Raw genomic sequence first — 21694 nt, forward strand, 5'->3', positions numbered from 1 at the left:
AGGTATTTAAAGGGAACAGAAAATTACTTCTGCTAAAAACAATTAAGTTTAAATGGTATCAATCAAGTAGGTATCTTCTTAAGTAGAAAAAAGAATGCTAAAACTTACCTGTAACATACCAACAATTTCTACCTTATTGAAAAAGATGAAGGAATGAAGTGTTGATAACATATTTTCTTCAAAGACAGAAGGGGTAGGTAGAACCATATCTTGTATATACTGGACCCTGTACGTCTGATGAATTTTTTGTTTCAGCTCAGGATCTGATATGGGAATCACTTCTTTAAACTTGGCTGTTTTTGTTAGAAATTCCCTGTGTTTTCGTGGTTGTGATAAAGCAGGATCATATTCTAAGCATCCAATGACATCCATTATACATTCCTCGGAGAACATAACTTCAAAAAGAGCAGTTCGATTCAAAAGGAAGATGCCTTTGATAATTTCATACAAGTGGTGCAGTCCTTCAATATTTTCCAAATCCTCGCACACATGAAAAAGCTCTAAGAGCTTTTTAATATAACCCTCATTTTCCAGTGCTAGTGCAAGTTTTTCACGACGCAGGGGGGAAGGTAAAGATGATGCCACAAGTTCTGCAATTTCCTCAAGGCGACTTAATTCACAAGATGGCAATTCTAAACCTGGCGATGACATATCATCAAAACGCTCCTCTTCAGATTCATCTACAAGGTCCTGAGTGATGTCCACTGAAGGGTCCTTTCCTTGAACCTATTAAATCAGATTCATATAAGTGACACAATTTAGTCAGCAAATCTAAATGATACTTACATGAACACAAGAGATGTTATAAGAAAACTATAACAATAATTTTCAAGTTTAAGACTTTCCTTCAAACTTGACCCAACTGCCTAGTTTTCTAAGTTACATTTCTACAGATCATATATACTTTCAATTTAAGGAAGGAAGTTCAAAGTTCAGAGATGGGATGAGCTTCCTCCTAAGTTCAAGGTTTACCAGCGACAAACATTTTAGGATATGCTAAACTAACTGTGAAGAAAGAGTGCCCTGCAGACCCTCAATGCAGAGGCCTGATGCTAAAACATCCACTCATAACTTATACCCACGGCCCTCTTTTCCAACAGACCAGGACAAGTCTCAGAAACATTCACAGCACATGCTCCAGGACAGCCAAACTCCTCCAAGTTGAAATAAATATCAAATATCATAACGCTGTGACCATAGAAAATACATGAACTGTAAGCAACAAGGAAAATACTTATTGTCAATTCTAGAAATCAAGGGCCAAAGAGCATGTACAAACAGGCTTTGGACCAAAGTTTTGCTATAAACACTGGTTGGTAGCACAAAAATATGATTAAGAAAAACTGGGTGGGAAACAAATGCAGCCACACAAAAATGAAACCACAGAAAAGTAACTGCAACTTATATGTAGTAGAGCTATCCCCCAAGAGTATCTGCTAAAAGTTAGGTGACCAAACCATGGAAAAGTTTTCCTGTCTACACACCCACATCTGTAGCTTTTGTGATCCCCTAGAAGTCCTAACATTTGTCATAACATCCCACCTTTATGTCAGTGTAGGGGCTCTCATTATAAAAAGATATTAATAACTTAAAAATCTTCACAACTGAATACATTTTAAGTTGTAAAAGAATATTTTTACAAAAGATCAAGGACATATTTTGAAATGAAACCAGTTTTGCTTTCTTGGCCCTATAACTTGAGACACTGCCATTAAAACAGCCCAATAGGCCAAGTTGAAGGTTAAGGGTACAGAAAAATTAGGCCTTATTTGTAATGGCCAAGAAACCTAAACTGCAAAGAGATACTGCAGATGGATACTGGAAGGGAAGAAGGCCTGGAACATGTTTTGAAATATGCTGCAAGGTGATATGGTCTTGACCTTAACCCAGTGGGCAGCCCCACTCAAAGGAGCCTAGGCACATTCACAGCTTGTACCTGGCACAGTCTCAAGTTGGCTCTGGATTTGTTAGTTACATAAGCTCTCATAGACTTAGATTCCTAATACTCAAGCAATGGCTTTACCTACAGAAAAATGGTAGCATTTGATTAAAAAATGAAAAGGGACAAGAGCCCTTCCTGTAATGAAAATGCAATCTTTTTGAGCTAATTTGCAAATATGAAGGTTAAGAAAGTAATCAAAAGGGCCTGCATTTAGGATACTCCTGGAATCTGATCTCAGAGAATCAAGGTGGAATTGTGCAATTTGACAAATATGTTTCAGTCTGTCTTTCAGAACAAGAGCAATAGAAGAATGGAAACAAAAGAAAGGCAGACTAAGCTAGATGAGAGCGCTTTCATTAAGGGAAAGGATAACTCTTAAAAGTCTGTCTTAGAAAACAGATATGAAGAAAATGAGAATGTGAAGACCATGAAAAATATAAAAAGGAAAAAGATGCACCCAGACATAACTGCTAGCAAGAGTGTATTCCAGTTCAAAGAATGGTGAGTAGGGTTCAAGAAACTGAGGAACATGTAAGATCTCAGAGAGCAAAATATAGTGAATTATCTAGAATAAGCCAGGATCCAGAAATAATGATTGAGAAGTATGGACAGTATCATAAAAGAGTGACTGAGAAACGAAATATTAAACAGAAACTATGTAAAAGTTGCAGGGTAAGATCAGAAAAAAAACAAAATAGCCAGAGTGATCACCTGTGCCCCAAGTGAAGATGGCTGAAAAATTTATGTTGTTACAGACTAAGAAGAAACCACAGTGAAGATGAGACAATATATTAAAGGAGCACTAGGCATGCTACCGTGTTTCCCCGAAAATAAGACCGGGTCTTAAATTAATTTTTGCTCCAACAATCTACATTTATTCCTTTATTCATGTACAAAAATCTACATTTATTGAAACAGACATGTCTGGCTGACGATCTTAACTGGGGCTTATGTTTGGGGTAGGGCTTATATTACAAGCATCCTGAAAAATCATGCTAGGGCTTATTTTCCAGTTAGGTCTTATTTTCGGGGAAACACAGTAGTAACATACTGAGTGCAGATTGGTCTAATAGAAGGTTGTGTCCAGGGTGCAACTGTTCAACTCAGAAAGGTGAAGGAAAGTTAGACTTGTCTGAATAATGGGTGCTAATAATTTTAGCATACCCCAAGCTCATTAATTTCATCTTTATGTGGGAACTCCACAGGACAAAAATCTAGAGGAATATGCTAATAAAAACAACTGTATGGGGCAGAAAGCAAAAAAAAAGCATGAAGAAGGCATTCAGATATAAATGTTAGGCTCTTACATGTTAAGAGAAGGGAGGGAGGTTAACTAACCACTTGACAGGTAATTTATGAAAAACACAGCTGAGTAGAATACATAGCAGAATATATTCTACAAGTTAAGGAAAAACTGTGCCTCAAGGACACTGTGGCTGCTATTAAGGCAGTGGCTCCCAAACTTCAGGGAGCATCAGAATCGCCCAAAGCAGGGCTTGACAAACTACAGCCAAACCTGGCCTACCACCTGTTTTTGTAAATGCAATTTTACATGAAGAGAGCCCTGCCATTTATGTTTGTTATCTATGGCTATTTCTCACTAAAGCAGTAGAGCTGAATAGCTGTTAAACAGTTTGGTCCACAAAGCCTAAAATATTTACTTACTATCTCGCTCTTGACAGAGACTATCTGACCTAGAGGCCTTATTAAAATATAATTACTGCTACCCACTCCCAGAATTTCTGATTCAGTAGATCTGAGATTGGGCAGGGGAAGGGGGAAGGGGAGTCTCATGATTTACATTTTTATCAGTTCCCAGGCCATGCTCCAGCTGCTGGTCTGAGGACCACACCTTGAAACCAGTGAATCAAGGAATCTGCTGAAGATTACTCTTCAGCTAAAATAAATGTGGAGATAAAGACACTGTGTTTAGGATGCAAGATCTAAATGAGTCCATTACAAGTCATCGGCTTAAGCCAGCAGAGTGCACAAAATGTGCGTGCACAAAATGTGCGTGCACAAGACTGGAGATATGTCACTACACTGAGGCACTTGAGTCACTAGGAAATTCCAGAATCAACTGAGAATATGCAAGATGAGGGTGAACAGACAGAAAGTCAAGAAATTACTAAACAAAGAGTGATATGATCATTTTAAAAAAGATCACTTTGGGAAGACCAGGCAAGATGAAAACAATAACCAGGCAAGAAATGATGGTGACTTAGTAAAACTGTGACAGTGACCATGAAGATAAGTAAATGGATTTAAGATTTGTAATTGAGGGACTGGATGGGTATAAGAGGTGAAGGAAGGATAAACTCGACCCACAAATTTCTGGTTTCAGCAACTGGATGGCATTTACTGAGATGAGGGCGATGGGAGAATGAACAGATCTAAGTCAGATTATGTTCGGTTACTGCATCTGAGATGCAAGTGAGCACTCATAGGGGAGCAAAGGTCTGGATGGATAGTTTGGAGTTAATAGGTTGCATTTTCCTATAAATCAATCTTTTTCGCAGAAAGCAGTGAATTTAGAGATCTATACAAAATGTTTGTCTATTTATTTAAAATCCTGGGCATTAGCTGAAAGCATAGCAAAAACCAAAACACTTTAAGAGAATATGTTGATTTTCTAATTTTTGAAATTACCTGACATATTTTCTCCCAAATTTCATCACATCCAGCTTTTTCTTGAAAGCTAAGAGCCAAGTCATAATTTTCGGCTTCAGACCACACAATCAAAGTATCCTTGAGAGAAAAGAAATGTCTGATTAACATACATTATCACAAACTACTTCAAAGTATAAGGCAAACGAATAAAGCAACAAGGAATTGAGAACAGTACTCATTTTTACTTTTGGCAACATTGATACTGGTAATTACCAATACCTCATTTTATCCAACCTATAAAATGAAAACTGTTTTCCTTAAGAAGTTTAACCAGTATATAAAAACCACTACAAAATGACACACCATCTAAATGTACTAAAAGATACAAAGTAAATATTATATCAAACCTATGCTTGCACATTAAGTTACCTTTTATGCTCTAGTCAAAATGCCTAAAGATAAAGTCTGGGCATTTAATAAAAACTAGGGCATGTTAGGAGGATGGGATTAATAAACCTAGTTCCTCCTTCTATTGTCAACATCAAGTGTTCTTTACCTGGGGCACACTTGGGCCATGAAGCCCTTGAAAATGGCTAAACTCGTAATATGTGAGCATTTACCTAGACAGAGGTTTTAACCTTCACCAGTACTGTGGTTCAAGAAGCAAGACACTCCTACAACCTACCACGCCTTCACTCTTATTCAAACACTTTAATTTTTTTAATGATAGTAAGTTTAATAAACCATTCAATAGTTTTTATTAAGACATAATCTCAGCAAGACACTATACTTACAATACTGAGACCATTTTATATTCCCTGTAGTACAAAATAGTATGTATTCTACAGTATGCATAGTATAATAAAAATATTTATAGGGTATAGGTATCTTTTCAAACATACTGACTGTAAATAAACATATACTGTTTCACAACAATCAACCATTTCAAAAAAAAGGTCCTCTCATTGAGAGAGGTCTATGAATCATCTTCTATAGGAAATGCTGACTGGCACTAGGGAGAGTTACATTTTTAAAAAGAAGCCTAACATAACATTATCAGGTAGCATTTTTTTCAAGATGGTCTAAAGAGAAGAATTAGGAGTAAGAAGTTAAGAGTTAGATGGATTTGAGTACTATATAAAGAAAACAGTAATTCAATCCAACCAATAAATAACTGAAAGGAGCCAAGCAAAGGTTGGCTGAGTATCTATCAGGGTGATAAAAGTTCCTGTATTAAGGAGGAAACATAACTAGGTTATCTTTAAGGTACCTTAAAGGACCTATGTTTCTACTGTGGCATTTTCTTTGCTATCAAGGACACCTTTCATTGTACACAAATGGAACCCATGTTTAAAAATGTCTGCTAAATTGCATATTAACTCTGTTCAGTCAAGTATATAACTGTCTATCATTAGACAAATAGTCTCCCAGTGAACTAAAGTGATGCCAGCCAGAAGTATATAAATGCTCATTTGATCAGGCTATGAAGCATTACTGATAGGGGAAATCCACAATCTTAGTCAGAATTTTAAAAAAGAACTCAAGGCCCCTTTCTACTATCTTCAAAGACTTCTTGAGATCACAGATCCCAGGCAGGCAATCTGTTCCACAGTGACTGAGTAGCTTGTTCAGGTTGAAAATAATTTACGTGAACACCGTAAGATCAACATGGCAGAAATTAGTCAGGTGGGTAACCTCCCTGAGCCTCAGCTTCTTCATCTTTAAAATGGGTATAATACACACTGTTATGAAAATTGGTGATACTATGACCCCACTGGAACAAGCCTAAAACCAGTATCATATTAGTAATAGGTAGATTTAACACATACCTGTAAGCAACTGCTCTGCTACAATGTATATTCAGAATCATTTGGAGGCTTAAATCAGGGTACAGCTACACACACGCTGTTAATTACCCACTTGACAAATTTGGAAGTTAGAAAATTTTCATGACTTGCTTTTCTGTTTCCCTCGAAGAGCCTAATTTTCACCAAATGACCTTGCTTATCATCCAGTAACTTATAGGTTAAGACATAGATCTGTTCCTTCATCCTCAAAATAGACTCAATCCTTCCTTTTTTTTAGGGTGTGCTTTTACTCTTCAGCTGACTGAAATCTCCAAACATGAATTTATGTATTTAAGTATAACACCAAAGACAAATACTCTAGTCTCCAATCATTCCAACCAATCTAAATGTTTTCTTAAGAGTACTAAATGCAAGTGTTAATAGACCATTAAAATATCAGAAAAATATTTCATACTGTACCAATGTTTTTGGACAAATTAATCACCATTAAATAAATTTAGGAGCTAATATCAGCTTTCCCATGTACTACCCATGTGATTAATCCCCTTCAGAATACTCCCTCTTGCTTCGAACACAATTTTCCCATTGTTCTTGCCACTTTCTGAAGCAGTTCTGGAAGTCCTCTTTCTTAAGTGTCTTTAGTTGCACTGTTGTGGCTGCCTGAATGTCCTGAATCATTTTGACTTTGGGGAAGAGCCAGAAGTCACACGGTGCCAGATCCGATGAATAAGATGGATGAGGACACCCCGTAATGGTTTTTGTTTGTTTGTTTTAGCTGAGACATCCTGCCACTTGTTGGCAGCTCAGCGGCAACTCAGCTCGGACAGGGAATCGAACTGCTGTTGCTCAGAGCTCAAACTCGAGTGAGCTCTTAACCAACTGAGCCAGTCGGCCGGCCCTCCCATAATGTTTTTGACAGAAATTGCCATACCAGAAGTGCTGTGTGACATGGAGCGTAGTCATGATGGAGGATGATTTATGGCATACTTTAAACCACACCTTCACTGAACCGTAGCTCACACCCAACTGACAGCACTGAACAAGTTGAAACTTGTCACACATTATTACTAAGGTTAGATGCACCACTTCCCATATTGAAGAGCCTGCCTTTCAGTTGGATGGCACTCGGCAGCAGCATTCATTGTATTTTGTGATCACAACAGAAAGGTTCCATGTCACCCATTGTGTCATCCACCTTATTCACCAGATCAGGCACCGTGACTTCTGGCTCTTCCCCAAAGTCAAAATGATTCGGGACATCGAGGCAGCCACAACAATGCAACTAAAGACACTCACAAAGAGCACTTCCAGAACTGCTTCAGAAAGTGGCAAGAATGATGGGATAAGTGTTTTCAAAGCGAGAGGGAATATTCTGAGGAGGATTAATGACAATGCGTCTTTTACTGTAAATTTTATTTTTTTATTAAACGTTCACTGTATTGTTTGATCACACCTTGTAGGTACTAAGTGAGAGAAAGATTTACTTTCAGTTAATCTCTTGCACATCAGAAGGGTGCAAGAGTGTACTCAAATTGAAGGTGCCTTAAAAACTAACATCATTACAAGGTCCTCTTCAGGCTATGTAAGCAATCAGAATCTGGTCCCCACTGAATTGCTACAAAGGGATACAAATATTCCTTCTGTACTAACATCTGCAACAGCAAAAGAAGGCGTTTCTACTCTTTAGCTGTGTTAGCAGCTGATTACAACAGTGGCCACTTTTTTTTACTAGGTAGAAACAAGATAACTGCTGTTTTAATTTTTGAGAATTAAGGCTCAGTTGCTAGACTATCTGGAACATGTTTGATTACATCAAGTTTTTTTATTTGAAATTATTGCTTTATATACTAAAGATTGGTAGAAATCACATTTTAGAATTAGACTGGCAAAGCATGTAATAATCTGTTTTGAATTTTTCATTGTAAGGAATCAAGTGGTAAATTTTCATTTAATCACCAAAGTGAGAGGATAATATGCAAGATAAAACAACATCTTCCAATTTTTACCTGTTGTTTCTGGTATGCAGTGTTAGGATTTATTTTGGACTCTAAAAGTAGAGAGCCTAGGAAACAGAAAAAGAAAAGACATTCCATTATGTAATTGCAAAGCAGCAAAATTATATATTCCCTTAAATACACACAATTTGATTTTCTGTACATTTGATGCACACATGAATACAACTTCAGTTAAGGAAATATTTTTTAAAAATACAAGCTTAAATATAATAACTTGTAAACTAAGAAAGGCCTGCTTTGTACATGTTTACTTTTAATAAGAAAAATCATCTGAAGAGTACAAGACAGTAGTAGAAATCTAACAACTTATGGATGGCACAGGGTAGTGAAACAACACAGCATGAAGCCAGATAATTGGGGTTTAAATCTTTGATATACATTATTACTTAGAGTAATACCTTAAAAGTTCAAGTAAGCATTATAATAGAACCTGGTCTCTCAAGACTGGAAATGATAATTCATTTGCAAAAGTTTGAAAACATCAAGTATATGATCCACACATAGCTCAAGTATATCCCCAAATTATGCTTCACCTTCAGAAAGATTCATATTTCTGTTTCTTAATACAGGAATTACACTTCTCCATCTTCAAATACTCAATTTGTTTCTCATAATAAGTTGCTTTACACATTTCTGTCCCCCTGCCCCGACTCCTGGCAGTATCATAAGACTCATAATATTTAGAAAACAAATGCTGCTTTGTGACAAAGAGCAAAATTTAAGACTACCCTTACATCTCTTCCCTCATTGACAAGTTCCAGTTTATCCCCCAATGTGCTACAGACAGATTCTGACCCAAAATGCCTAAGAAGCAGGTTTCTCTGCACCTGTCTCTCATCCAAAGCTTTCATTTCTTCTCATATAACACTTAACATTTGCTTTCCCATTCCAAATAGTAGTTAGCCAGTTGAGAAGAGGCTACTCTTAACATTTCCAGATTTTATTAGCTTGCTTTTATATTAAAATGTGTTTACTAATTTTATGATACTGTTCATAGTGGTGATTTACTGACCATTTACTACTATGTGCTGATATTCTAATAATAGTGCTAAGTGATACTAGATATGGTAAAATACCAACATTTACCAAGTTGTAATGACTTAATTTGCAAATACCCTATGCACCCAAACAGCTTCCCACCTCACTCTAATCCTCCCACTGTGTCTAGGCTGCTTAACCCCAAATCTATCTCTTTTCCTCTCTGTACTTAAGGTAACTAAACAGTCTCCATATTTTTCCCACCTATATCCCCAGCACCTCATTTCTTTAGGCCCTTTTCTTTTTACTATTTTTGGCTGAAGTTCAGACAAATATGCTCACGTTCTAGAGGAAATACTGTTTAATCTTCTTCCTCTTTTTCTAACTTTTGCCAGAATAATCAAAATTTTCCAGTGCCTCTTCAATTTTTTATATGCACAATTATTGGATTTTTATTTTGGTAATTAAGAATTGTCGCAGTGATACATTCATAACAAGAAAACAGCAAGCAAATGAACTCAATGTCTAGAGTCCCTTAAAAGTATTAAAAGTCTCCAATTATCTTTGTAAATATTCTTTCATTGTTTTAACTACTAGAACAAAAATTGCATTCTATTATTTCCCAATGGGATCACAGAGCATGTCAGGTACATTATAGATTAAACTTATTTTTAAAGATGAGTCATGGCATATATATATAATTAGATGGCTTCTATCAGAAAATACATTCCAAAATAACCTACTTTGAAATATATCATGTCCTCAAGAACAAACTCTCTCTCGAAAACTATATAAGATAATAGAGTGAAGGAAGCAACTGAATTACTTTATAACATTTCAGAAGATGCAAGAGGTGTCTAGTGTCATTAAACCAAACTGAGTAATGCCTCTTTACAAGTTAAACTGCACAAAAGCACAACCTACCCAAAAGAAAAATCACTGGAAATCACTGATACATAATTGGACGTGAGCGAAACTGAAAACATCTGTGCTACAAATATTGTCAAGGAATGTGAAAAGACAACTCACAGAATGGGAGAAATTATTTGGAAATCATATATCTGATAAGGGACTGGTTATCCATAACTCTTACAACTCAATAATAAAGACAATCCAATAATCCAATAATAAAAATGGACAACGGATCTGAAGAGACATTTCTCCAAAGAAGATATACAAATAGACAATAAACATGAAAAGATGTTCAACATATTAGGGAAATACAAAACAAAAGCACAAATAAGGTATCATTTCACACCAGCTAGGATGCCTATAATCAAAGACAGACACACGTGTTGACAGCCATGTGGAGAAATTGGAGCCCTCACACATTTGGCTTATATGAGTACGTAAAAAGGCATCCACTTTGGAAACAGTTTGGCAGTTCCTCAGAAAGTTAGTTACCAACAATTCCACTCCTAGGTATATACCCAAGAGAAATGAAAACATATATCCACACAAACACGTGTACACCTATGTTCATGGCGGCATTATTCATAAAAGTGAGAAAGTAGAAACAATCCAAATGTCCCAACATGGACGAATGGATAAATAAAATGAAATACTATTCAGCTCTACAAAGAAATGAAGTTGATACATGCTATAACATGGATGAACCCTGAAAACATTATAAATGAAAGAAGCCAGTCACAAAAAAACCACATACTGTGTGACTGCATTTATGTGACATGTTCAGAATATGCAAATTTAGAGAAAGATCTGAGATCAGTGGTTGTTTAGGGTTGACAAGAAGCAGAGGGGGGGGTGAATGGGTAATGACTGCTAATGGGTACATTATTTATTTCTTTTAGAGAGGACAAAATGTTCTAAAATTAGATTGTAATGATGGTTGCATAACCCTGTGAATATACTAAAAAACATTAATTACATACGTTGGGTGAATTATATGGCACGTGAATGCTGTTTTTAAAAGTTAAAATGTAAATAAATACTCAAAAGGCGCATCATATAGCAATGTTAATTAACCAAATGTGAATAAAACAACACATTTGAACCTTACAAACATGAATGAAAAATGCTTCAGACTAAAGTATATACAATATAATTTCATTTCTATCAAGTTCAAAAAGTGGCAAAAACTAACCTGTGTGTCAGAAGTGAGGTTGTGGTTTTACAGTGTTAGCAGGTGGGGGTGGGGGTGAGGAGACGATTCCAGAGTGCTGGCTCTGTTGTTTGTTGTTTCTTCATCTGTGTGCTTTGCGACAATTCATCAAGCTTAGGATTTGTGTGCCTTTTTGATGTACATATTATACTTGAAAGTTGTTGCGTTTTATTTTTTTAAGTTTAAGAGAAGGGATAAACACCACATGGCACAGGGGGTTGGAGTTATTTCAAGTTGTGCTTTCAAGAAAGCACTGACTTGGCAGCTGCTAAAACAAAACACAAAACTGGCAATGGTATAACTATTATTTTTAAGTACCAGTTCCTTTTGCATTTGCTTCAAAGCTTGCTCGGTAGTGTTACAGTTTCAGGGTGATTACAAAGGAAAAATCACAGTTGCAGGTCTGAAGTGTTCCGACCCGAAGCCCTGGCTAAAACAAGAAGATACTGGTGTTGGCCAAGTTGATCCTTTTTTTCTGGGCCACTAAGATGTAAGAGGCAAGTATCTTTCCTGAAACCCATTTCAGCCACATACCAGGGCTGTGGTCTAACAGACCCCTTGAGAAACTCCAGTTCTAGTCCCCAAACCCCATGTTCCCTAAGCAGCAGAGGCTGTCCAGGATGGAACATGGCAAACAGCCTTTTACACTGGGGGCTAAGGAAGATAATAATGACAAGACCTACTTCTAGTCCATCTATTAGGTTCCTAGTTTCTATCAGACCAAGTTATGAGCACATCTCCAGTCAACTGAAAGAGATCCAGCTGAGTATTAATATGCATTAACACCATCCTTCCCCCCAACAAATGTATTTGTATCCGTCTCTATAGCTACAGTACTGGGAACAGTAATTCCATCCTAGTGATATATGGCTATGGTTGTGGATGTAGAGTTCAACTGTAGGTGACAGGCATTCATCATGGTAGCAGAGACAATGGAAGAAATGCGGAAGATGATCCTTAGTAGGAGACCTGAAGCAACATCAAGGGAGGCCTAGAAAAGGCTCTTATTAAGGGATACACATGCTTTTGATAAGCAGTAGGTCCAGTATATCTTAATAATACCTGAAGCACACATGCATGACAGCTCCCCACCCCAACTTATTTGAGAATCACATTCATCCTGTCCAATAAAACTGATGCCCTTATCCCCAAGAGGAATTCACACTCACCCTCCCAGTGACACCTCCTCCTCACACATCTGAGAAAGACACTGTCACACAGACCACAGCAAGATAACCCTACACAGCAAACTTCAATATCAAGACTTGAGAAAGGCCTTCCCACATCCAACCTGAATGATTGGGAAGGAAATATGGAGACCAAAGAAAAATCAAGAGAGTGATCAAGCTAAGGGGAATGCATCAGTACATGTAATTAAGTTTGTCGTTGCAGAATCTGACCACTAGCAAAATCAACCATCCTTAGGTGAACTAAAGCGTACTCCTGACAGCAAATGCTTGTCAGTCAATTCCAAAGAAGTTCTGATAGGCCTCCAAGTCCACATTTGCACATATATGTCTTCAAAAATAAATGAGGATCCTTTATTCTCATTTACTATTACTAAGACTGAAAGTCAGCAGCCCCATGTTAGAGGGTCATTTATCTTTATCTAGCAAGCTTTTAAACAGATACCACTCTTTAGTCCAACAATTCTTCTAGGAAATTAACTTACATCCTCACATAGGTGCCAAGTATATGAATAAAGACATTGGCAGTGTTTGTAATGGTAAAAAACTAGAAACAATCTCTACACCAGCTGTTCCCAGACTGTAGGGCCCTCAAAGGGTCTGGAAAATCAAAACTATTATCATATTACTAAGAGGGTATTTGCATTTTTTCACACTTACTTTTCTCAGTGTCCATACTGTGATATTGCAACAGACTGAATGCAGATGATACTCCTTCTTTAAAAACAAATTAAGCCAAGCATTAAAGAGATTTGTAAAAATGTAAGGTGACAGACACTCTTCCATGTTTCTCGTTTTAGAAAAGCTTTTCAAAGTCTTAGTTTTAATTTCTAATATAGTAAATATCAATTGATACAATCCACATAAACAAAAGCTTTTAGGGCTCCTCAATTTTAAGAGTATAAAGGTATCCTGAGGAAAAATGTTTGAGAAATGCTACTCTCTGCCACCAACAGTGTACTGTGTGAAATAAATATATAGTGGAATACAATGCTACTTTTGGAGGAGATAGATCTGTGTATCCTGACACAAATTGATGCCCCAAATATACTGACAAAAGGAGGTCTGTACACTCAGGAAATGGGGAACAATAGTATAGAGGAGGAAATGCCACTCAGACCATCACCAAGACAACTGCAGATAGAAGCTGTCAAACACTGACAGCAAGAAAAAGTAACAATAAAACAAATAGTACAATTATGATTATAAATAATTAGGTCACTAAAAATGTTCACTCCCTGCTTCATGACATCTTGGTTCCTCCTGTAAAATGAAATGTGCAAGTTTTTCTGGTATCGTGTTGCCAACCCCCAAAACACCCCATCAAAACAAAACAAACACCTCCAGGGAGTGGGGTGGTTGTTGGTAGTGCAGACTAAAATATCACTTGAAAAGAGTTTAAATCAGCCTGGATTTAAACCAGCCAGCAGACAACTTGTTTGATTCCTAGTCTAACAAACATATTCATACACTGAATTCATGCAAATATTTTTAAATGGAAAGATTTTACATTTTAAAAAAATTCTAGATTTCTGGTGGGGTGCAGGAAAAGACCACAAAACTAAACTATTCAAAGAATTAATACGACAAGACTTAGGGTCAGAAAAAATAATACCTCACAGGGTTGCTGTATTACCTGAGTATTTATATTAAAGTGCCTATCCCAGTATCTAGTACATAACCAGCACTCAACACTTGTTGTTTTAGTACATGAACAGAATGTAATTTCACTGGCATCACTGCACTGAATAGTAGAAAAATTATTGGTAACGATGATCCAGAAATATATTACAAATGAAATACTGACCAACACAGATTCATTATACTGCTTAAGAAAAACACGCTAACATACATTTAGGAAACATTCCCTGAAAATTGCTGAGATTTTTAATCTGGTACAGTTTTATTTAGCTGGAAAATTTACTTGTTTAAAAGATATCATCTCCTTTCACTGGAAAAATGAAATATTATAAAGTTTCTGTAACTTCTGTGGTTCTATTTTTATATCAACCAACCAATCAGATTCAGGTCGTATGGGAGTATCTGGTTTGGTGTTAAGGCCTCAGCTTCGATTCGGATCAACACTTAAGGATTTCAGAATGAACAGCTCTAGCTCTGTCACTCCTGAGTAAGCAGTTCAACTTCTGGGCTTCTCCAGTATATTGTTATCAATGCTCAAAGCTAAGGTCAGGATACTGTGCTTCATTAGTAGGAAGAAAACACCATCAAAAATGAGTTAATGGAAGTCCAAAATCTCATCTGGATAGGAGATAGTGTATACTTTAAACCTATACAGCAGGTCTGTGTTCCAAGTCCCTCTCTCCTGATTTTTGTGGTCCACAGATTACACATGGCATTTAAAAACTGAAACAAAAGTTTAGAAAAAAAATTAGTAGCATTACATTAAAAGGTTCCATACCTGTCAAGCCTTCACTATACTCCAGCCCCATCACCTATACCCAATGTATTGTAGTTGATGGCCCTCAAACTTTCAGTTATCACATGCTACAGAAAATAACTAAGGGTTTAGTCACTCCTAAGCATATTAATTTTCTACAAAGTAGGTCTACACAAGAAACAAAAAGTGTTTAAATCAACTTTTCAAATGAAATATTTCTCTCAGTACTAACTCTGAGCTCATCTTGGTAGTTACATCCAGAATGCTTCCTGTATGCAAGAGTCTATACTAACTGATATGTAAGAATAGCAAAAAAGAGAAAAAAGAAAAAAAAGAAAAAAGCTGCTATTTCTGTTTATTTCTCTCACCACAACAGCCAAAACAAAACAAAAACGACTTTTCCCCACCCCAAGTGTACTGACTTCCTTTTCTAATCATCATAGAGGGAGACGAAGATCTACCTACAACCAGGTTCTAGAAGCACAGGGTTCGTTTTTACCATTAGCTAACAGAGCTACCTTGAACAAAACATTTCCCCATGCCTCGAATAACAGTGAGAATTTATCCTTTTTAACTATGAAATAGTCAAGTCAGATAATACATAAAACTATTTTGAAATATAAAAACATACTTTACAAAACTTAAGGTAAAAACCAAAAACTAAGACATTATTCTTTCTTGATGCTTGGCAAGTAATCCAGAGTAAAGAGCATGGATATGATTTTGTGGTCAAAGACATCCACACACTTTGTAAGTGTGTGGAGAAATTCCAATTTTATTATCAATTCTAAAATTGGCAGGTGGAGGTGGTAAAAACCATAACAAAGACGAGTATAATGATTTGAACGTAAAGTGAGAGAGCAAGTAAGGGATGACATCACCCTGACTTCAGCAAGTTAACAGGTACAACAAAAGCTGAAAGAACAATACTAAAAAAAACAATACTAAGTAATCTTTATTGGAAGATGGAACTTTGCAGGTATATAGCTACGATAAAATCTGAGAAATGAGGTAACCTATTTTTACTGAAGTCCTCCTACAACATATTTTGTCAGTAGGAACCTATACTGAATAAGGATGCAATCCAAAAAATGGGCTCAGTAGCTCGGTGGGACATCTATCTCCTCCAAGGCAAGGTGGACTACAGATGTGCCAGGCCACTCAGCTTTAGGGGAAGAGCATACTTACCAGACAGATGTGCCCTGTAACAGGGAGGCCACAAGTACTTCCATTCAGAAATTGCAATCCTGATTTTCAGATAAGTATATAAGCTCCTCTAACAAGATAAATAACTCATTTTATAGACAATCAGAAACACTTTCTATTTTGCTCGTCACAATAAAAAGAAAATTCTCAATTACCTATAATGGAGAATTGGGAAAAGCACACAATAATGGATAACCCAAACTCGCAGTCAATACAAAAACTCCTATGTGTGGCTTGGAAATAAACCATAATTTTAAATATCTTTAGGCTAAAAATTGTTTTCATTTTCTTTGAGATAAACCTTGAGTCTAAGTAAGTATAAAGTAGCAAATGCAAGCAGACAGCAATATGGAAATTTAAAACACACTGTAAACAGTTAGTGATTAAATATTTGATAATACTAGTTTCGAGCCTTAAGTTAGATATCTCAATCAAACCCAGTATGAACACTGATCTTGCTTCTTAACCAAGCTGTGTTATTTAGCCTCTCCGAGCCTCAGTTTCCCCATCTGTAAAATATGGCTAGTAATAATTCCTACACCAGAGGACACAAGTAGAGAGTCTCTGGCACATAGTAGGCACTCGGTAAATTTTTATTATTCTTTCCTGTTAAAAAAAAATGTTACTAAAACTAAAGATTATTTACAACAATATTTCACAAGTATTCTAGAATTTTCTAAGCCCACTCTTTGGATTTAGTTCTCCTTACAACTTAAATTTAACAAGGGCACATCAGTTAATTTATTTCATTTCTCTTTCCCTATTAAAAATTAAATCTATTTTGTTTCAGCCATTCAACTTACCTTACTGCAGGACCCCAAACCTTCTGAAGGGAAGGAGGGAGGTTAGGGGCTATTTCTAAAGTGGTAAAAATAAAAATGGGGGGAAAAAACCAGATTCCTATTGTATTAGAAGAGTATGATTCCCTATGATAGTATGACATTGAGACATAATGCTTAAAAATACTTTAAACGAAAGATTTTGTATGAGGCCAATTAAACACACCATGTGAAGTTATATGCCTTATTTCAAACTATGAGGCTTCTAAGAATTGATCTCAACTCGACACATGCTTTCATCTCAAAAGAAGTAGACTGAACATACAAAGCCCATACCTTCCAACTTATTATGTAAAAAGTTTTCCAAGCATCCAAAGATGTAGAGGTTATAGTTCTGATAGTCACATACAAAAGCACACTAACACTTGACATACAAACTTGTATTTTAAGAGGCAAATGAGCCTCACAAAAATATACTCGATGTATTCAAAACCCTTTAAACGACTCCAAAAGGAAATAATTTTTCTCCCCTTTTAAGTTATTTTGGTAGCCATATTAAGATAACCTGTGGGCAATATACTCCAAATTACCATTTTTCAATTTAAATTGGAAATCAATGTTCCTGGAGTCTTCAATTACACAAAGGTGAGTCTTGTTTGTTTTTCATGGAATTAGACTTCTGAGTTGAGTAGAGTCCTATTAAAATTTGAAATGAGTTTGTAATAATTTAGATACACAGCGACTACAATCATAATAAGCTGAAATAGTTGGCTATTAATGTAACAAGGCTGTAGGTTAATGTAACAAGACAGGTTTTCAACTTTAGAAGAAACAATTTGAAGATAGTTTTACCTGACATGAACATGCCACAGAGGTAAGTGGCGATCCCTAAAAAGAGTAGGTCTTTCAAAATGTGAAACACTTATTTCCAAAACAACTTGGTCTTTGAACCTTGAGGGCTGTTTCCAAATATGTGAAGCATAGGCGCTAGGGCGGACTGGAACGGTTTTAAAGCTATCTGCCAACTTTTCCCCACCTGTTAACTGAACCAAATTATGGATATACATTTAAGCAGTCAAAACAGCTCGCATAAAATGACTCCAAGCTTGAAAGACGACTACACAGTTACACTACACACCAAATTCTGCAATAAAAAGGACAACACTGGGAAACACAAATCTATCTTCTTACGGCAAAGAAGCATTTTCTCGGCCGCGTGTAGTTGCCAGAACCACGAACCAGTGTTGCCCACCTGCAACAGGATCGGCAAGATGTAACAGGAAAAAAATTTTTTTTTTTTTTTAAAGAAAAGCACAGGGAACTATTTCTCCAAAGAGTGAAACAGCTAAGAACTTTCTTAGCTCCGGGAAAAGTTTCATGCCTGCTTTACAGATGGGTGGACCAGGGAAGCAGATCGGATTAATCAGTGCCTTTCTCAAGGTCACTCGAGTGCAAACGAACAGCCCAGCCCGGGCTCCGGATGCCAGGGCTCCGACCCCTCCGCACTCGCAGGCAACAGCCCAGACGTGCCTGGCTCCACTCGTCCTCGCAAGTGCCACCAGGCACTCGGAGAAAACAACATTTCGAACGCCCCCTGTGAAGACTGGGGGACCCGTGGCCCGCCCACCCCCGAGGCGGTAGCCGCCCCCTCCGTCCGCGTAGGCAGAGGGCCACTGGCCCCCCAAGAGCCAGGGAGGTGGCCCAGGGCCGTGGGGGAGGCGAGGGTCCCGCCGAGAAGGGGTTCACCTACCGTCACTCTCGGCCCTGACAAGCAGGGACATGCCCTTCAGCCGCTCCACGTAACCGGACGACACATGCCCGGTGCCACGGTCGTCCCACTGCCGGTCCTCGTTGAGCGTGTAAACCTTCACCCGCCGCCGGGTGTCGGTCATCGTGCCGCCCAGGAGCCGGGGCAAAGGCCCCGCCGGAGTCGCCCAGGAAAGGGGTCCGGGGGAGGAGGGAGCCGAGGCGGGGGGACGCCCGCAGGCGAAGGGCTCCCCGGCTTCACTGTCGCCGCTGGCCGCCGCGGGGCCGCGCTGGCGCCCGCATGGCCCGCTCGCGGGCCCGAGCTCTGGACCCCCGCCTTTCCTTGCCTCTGGTGGCTCGGCGCTATTGTCCAGGCCCGGCGAGCCTGGCCGCCCCGAGTGGGGCGCGCAGCGATAAGCGGCCTCCCGCTCCGCCGCGGTGGGTACTCGGGGCGACGGTCACTGCCCTGCTCCCGCCTCCGCCATGATCTCCGCGAAGCCGCTTCCCGCGCCGCCGCCGCCTCCTCAGGCCGCCGCCGCCGCCATGTTTTCCTTCCTTATACCTGACCCTGCCACCGTAGCCGGTGGCTCCGCTCCGCTCCCCTGCTTCAAATGTCCGCCGCTGACGGGCGCCTGCTCCTGCTGCAGCCGCTACCACTGGGCGGGAGACTCCAAAAGCCCCCAGGAGCCGAGCGCTCGTGGCTAGTGGCAATCCCTTTCCTTTGCCGCTGCCGCCGCCTCTTCCGTCTTCCTCACAGAGCCAAAGCCGCCGCCATCTTGGTTCGCCCCTCAATAGCGGCGCGCGGGGCCACCCAGGCAGCAGCTGCAGGGGCGGCCCGTTGGTCCCACCATTTAAAGAGACAGGAGTGAGGCGGGGGAGCCTTAATGCGTCGAAAGCCTCGGACGGAGGCGGTTGGCAGGCGCCGAGTTGCCAAGGTGGCGGGAGCGCCGGGTGCGAAGGAGGCGGAACGCTGGTCGCACCGGTGACGGCCCGGGGCTCCCTCGCGCTCCCTGCACGCACTGTCGTGCGAGCGCTGGGCGGTGTGTGCGTCCGTCGCACCCTGTGTTCGTCATCAGTTTAGGTTGGGGATTCGGAAGGGGCGTGGAACAGGCCTCCGGCCGTCTGTGCAGCCTGCTCCCTACCCGCTGCGCGCTTGGTCTCTCGGACCCGGAGTCCGCTCGCCGCCTTCCCGCGTGGCTCCCTGTCTAGCCCCCGGGCCACTTCGCCTGGGGCTCTCCAGCGGCGCTCCCGCTTCCACGAGTGTCCTTTCCGGGCCGCCTTTGGGGCTGCACTGGGGCACCCAGAGCGCGGAGTTCTGGGGGCGCTGGAGTCTTGCTGACTTCAGGCTGTTTTCCTTTGGGAATAAATTGAAAAGCTTCCGGGAAAGGCCACAGGTTTGGCAAAGAGATCAGCCACAGGTCTTGGGAGCTGCTATGGGGCACGCACTGTTGTAGCGAGCGAGACTTGGGAACTTGGGACACTTGGCATTTTCTGGGCCTGGGACCAAGACCAGAAAGTGCCAACTTTAAAACCTTACAATCCAGCTGCTGCCTCCTTTCTTTATCCTTTTTCAGAACAGTTATTTTCTAGCTCTCCATGTTACAAAAAGAACTTGAGTGGCCTACAAAAAACATGCGATGCTATATAATGACGAGTAATTCTCAACATTACATGTTAAGCACGGCTAATCTTCAGAAAGGAATCAGGTTCTCATTCCTCTCATGTAGATAACAGCCACCATTTTGGGGGCTTTTTCCATTTGCCAGGCTATCTAGGTCATTGTTGTCCGCTAGAAATAAAATTTGGGCCATAGATGTAATTTTAAATTTTGTGGTAGCCACTTCTTAAAAAATAGTATGAAGAAACTAATGAAATTTAATAATGTATTTTATTGAATGCAATCTCTTCAAGATAATAAAATAGTAAATATTTTAATTCCTTTTTTTCATACTAAGTTCAAAATATGATATGTATTTTACCCTTAGTGTAAATTTCTATTTGGATGCTAAATTTTTGTTGGAAATACCTGATGTGTAATGAGATTTCATTAAATTTATTGAAAAAGTAGATTCACATCCTCAAATTATTTCAAACATACTTAAAATCTGTCCAAGAATGAATCAAGTATGTTTTTTTAAATTTAAATAAAATTTAAAATTCAGTTCCTGCAGCCACATTTCAAGTGCTTGGCAGCCACATGTGGCTGGTGGCTACTGATATGACATGTGCAGTGTTTAATGTTACCAGGAATTTCATATTCAAACTTGCAATGTAGTTTGAGTTATACACATCTATTCCGAAAGAGGCTTGGATGGCATAACCAGGGCTGAGGGCTTTTCCAGGATGTGGGATTTCAGTTTTAAAATCCGAAGTTAGGTCCTCCCTCCCCTACCATGTCAAATACAAAGAAATGCTTGCAAAGAGCAGCCTGAGACGCTCATCATTTATAAGCAAAACTAGAAATAATAATTTAAAAAGCAAGCAATTGTTTTTCCTAAAAAGTAAAAAGCAATAATTTCAAGCATGAGGACGTGGCAACAATTTTGTCCACTTTTGACATAGTAAGACATCATCAAATTGATTCACGTTATTACTTTATTTGATCCTCAAACCAAAAATGATATAATTTGTGGACAGATCATGTTTCCTTATAGTATACTTTTAAGATAAATAGGAATTATTTATTACATGAAAAAAGATTTAAAATTATATGTAACAAGTAATATTAACAATTATGTTTAAATGAACTGTTTAATATAATCTTAAATAACAGTTGAGTTGTATCAGTCAGGGTTCTACCAGAGAAACAACCAGTAGGATACATCTACACGGAGAAATTTTGTGGAATTGTTTATGTAATAGTGGGGTATGGTGAGGCAAGTCTGAAATACACAGGGCAGGTC

At 38.9% G+C, this 21694-nt stretch overlaps 1 protein-coding gene across 6 annotated transcripts in view; it reads right to left on the reverse strand.

Annotated features, from left to right (window-relative positions):
* The window catches only part of PPP4R3A (protein phosphatase 4 regulatory subunit 3A), a 36599-nt gene extending 16837 nt beyond the window's left edge, over positions 1-19762 (reverse strand). For 3 of the 6 annotated variants that reach the window (XM_019642318.1, XM_019642316.1, XM_019642317.1), the window contains exons 1-5: positions 18796-18962; positions 13323-13379; positions 8367-8422; positions 4592-4690; positions 109-726 (exon numbers count right to left, since the gene is read on the reverse strand). In XM_019642318.1, the coding sequence (XP_019497863.1) occupies positions 109-726; positions 4592-4690; positions 8367-8422; positions 13323-13379; positions 18796-18937 (972 nt within the window). In that variant the 5' untranslated portion in view covers positions 18938-18962. Of the gene's footprint in view, positions 1-108; positions 727-4591; positions 4691-8366; positions 8423-11457; positions 11737-13322; positions 13380-18795 lie in introns of those variants that run through there. The other 3 variants (XM_019642320.1, XM_019642319.1, XM_019642321.1) reach the window with 3 other exon arrangements.
* Between the last annotated feature and the right edge of the window lie 1932 nt (positions 19763-21694).

Source organism: Hipposideros armiger, unplaced genomic scaffold (assembly GCF_001890085.2).
Source record: "Hipposideros armiger isolate ML-2016 unplaced genomic scaffold, ASM189008v1 scaffold_67, whole genome shotgun sequence".
NCBI lineage: Eukaryota > Metazoa > Chordata > Mammalia > Chiroptera > Hipposideridae > Hipposideros > Hipposideros armiger.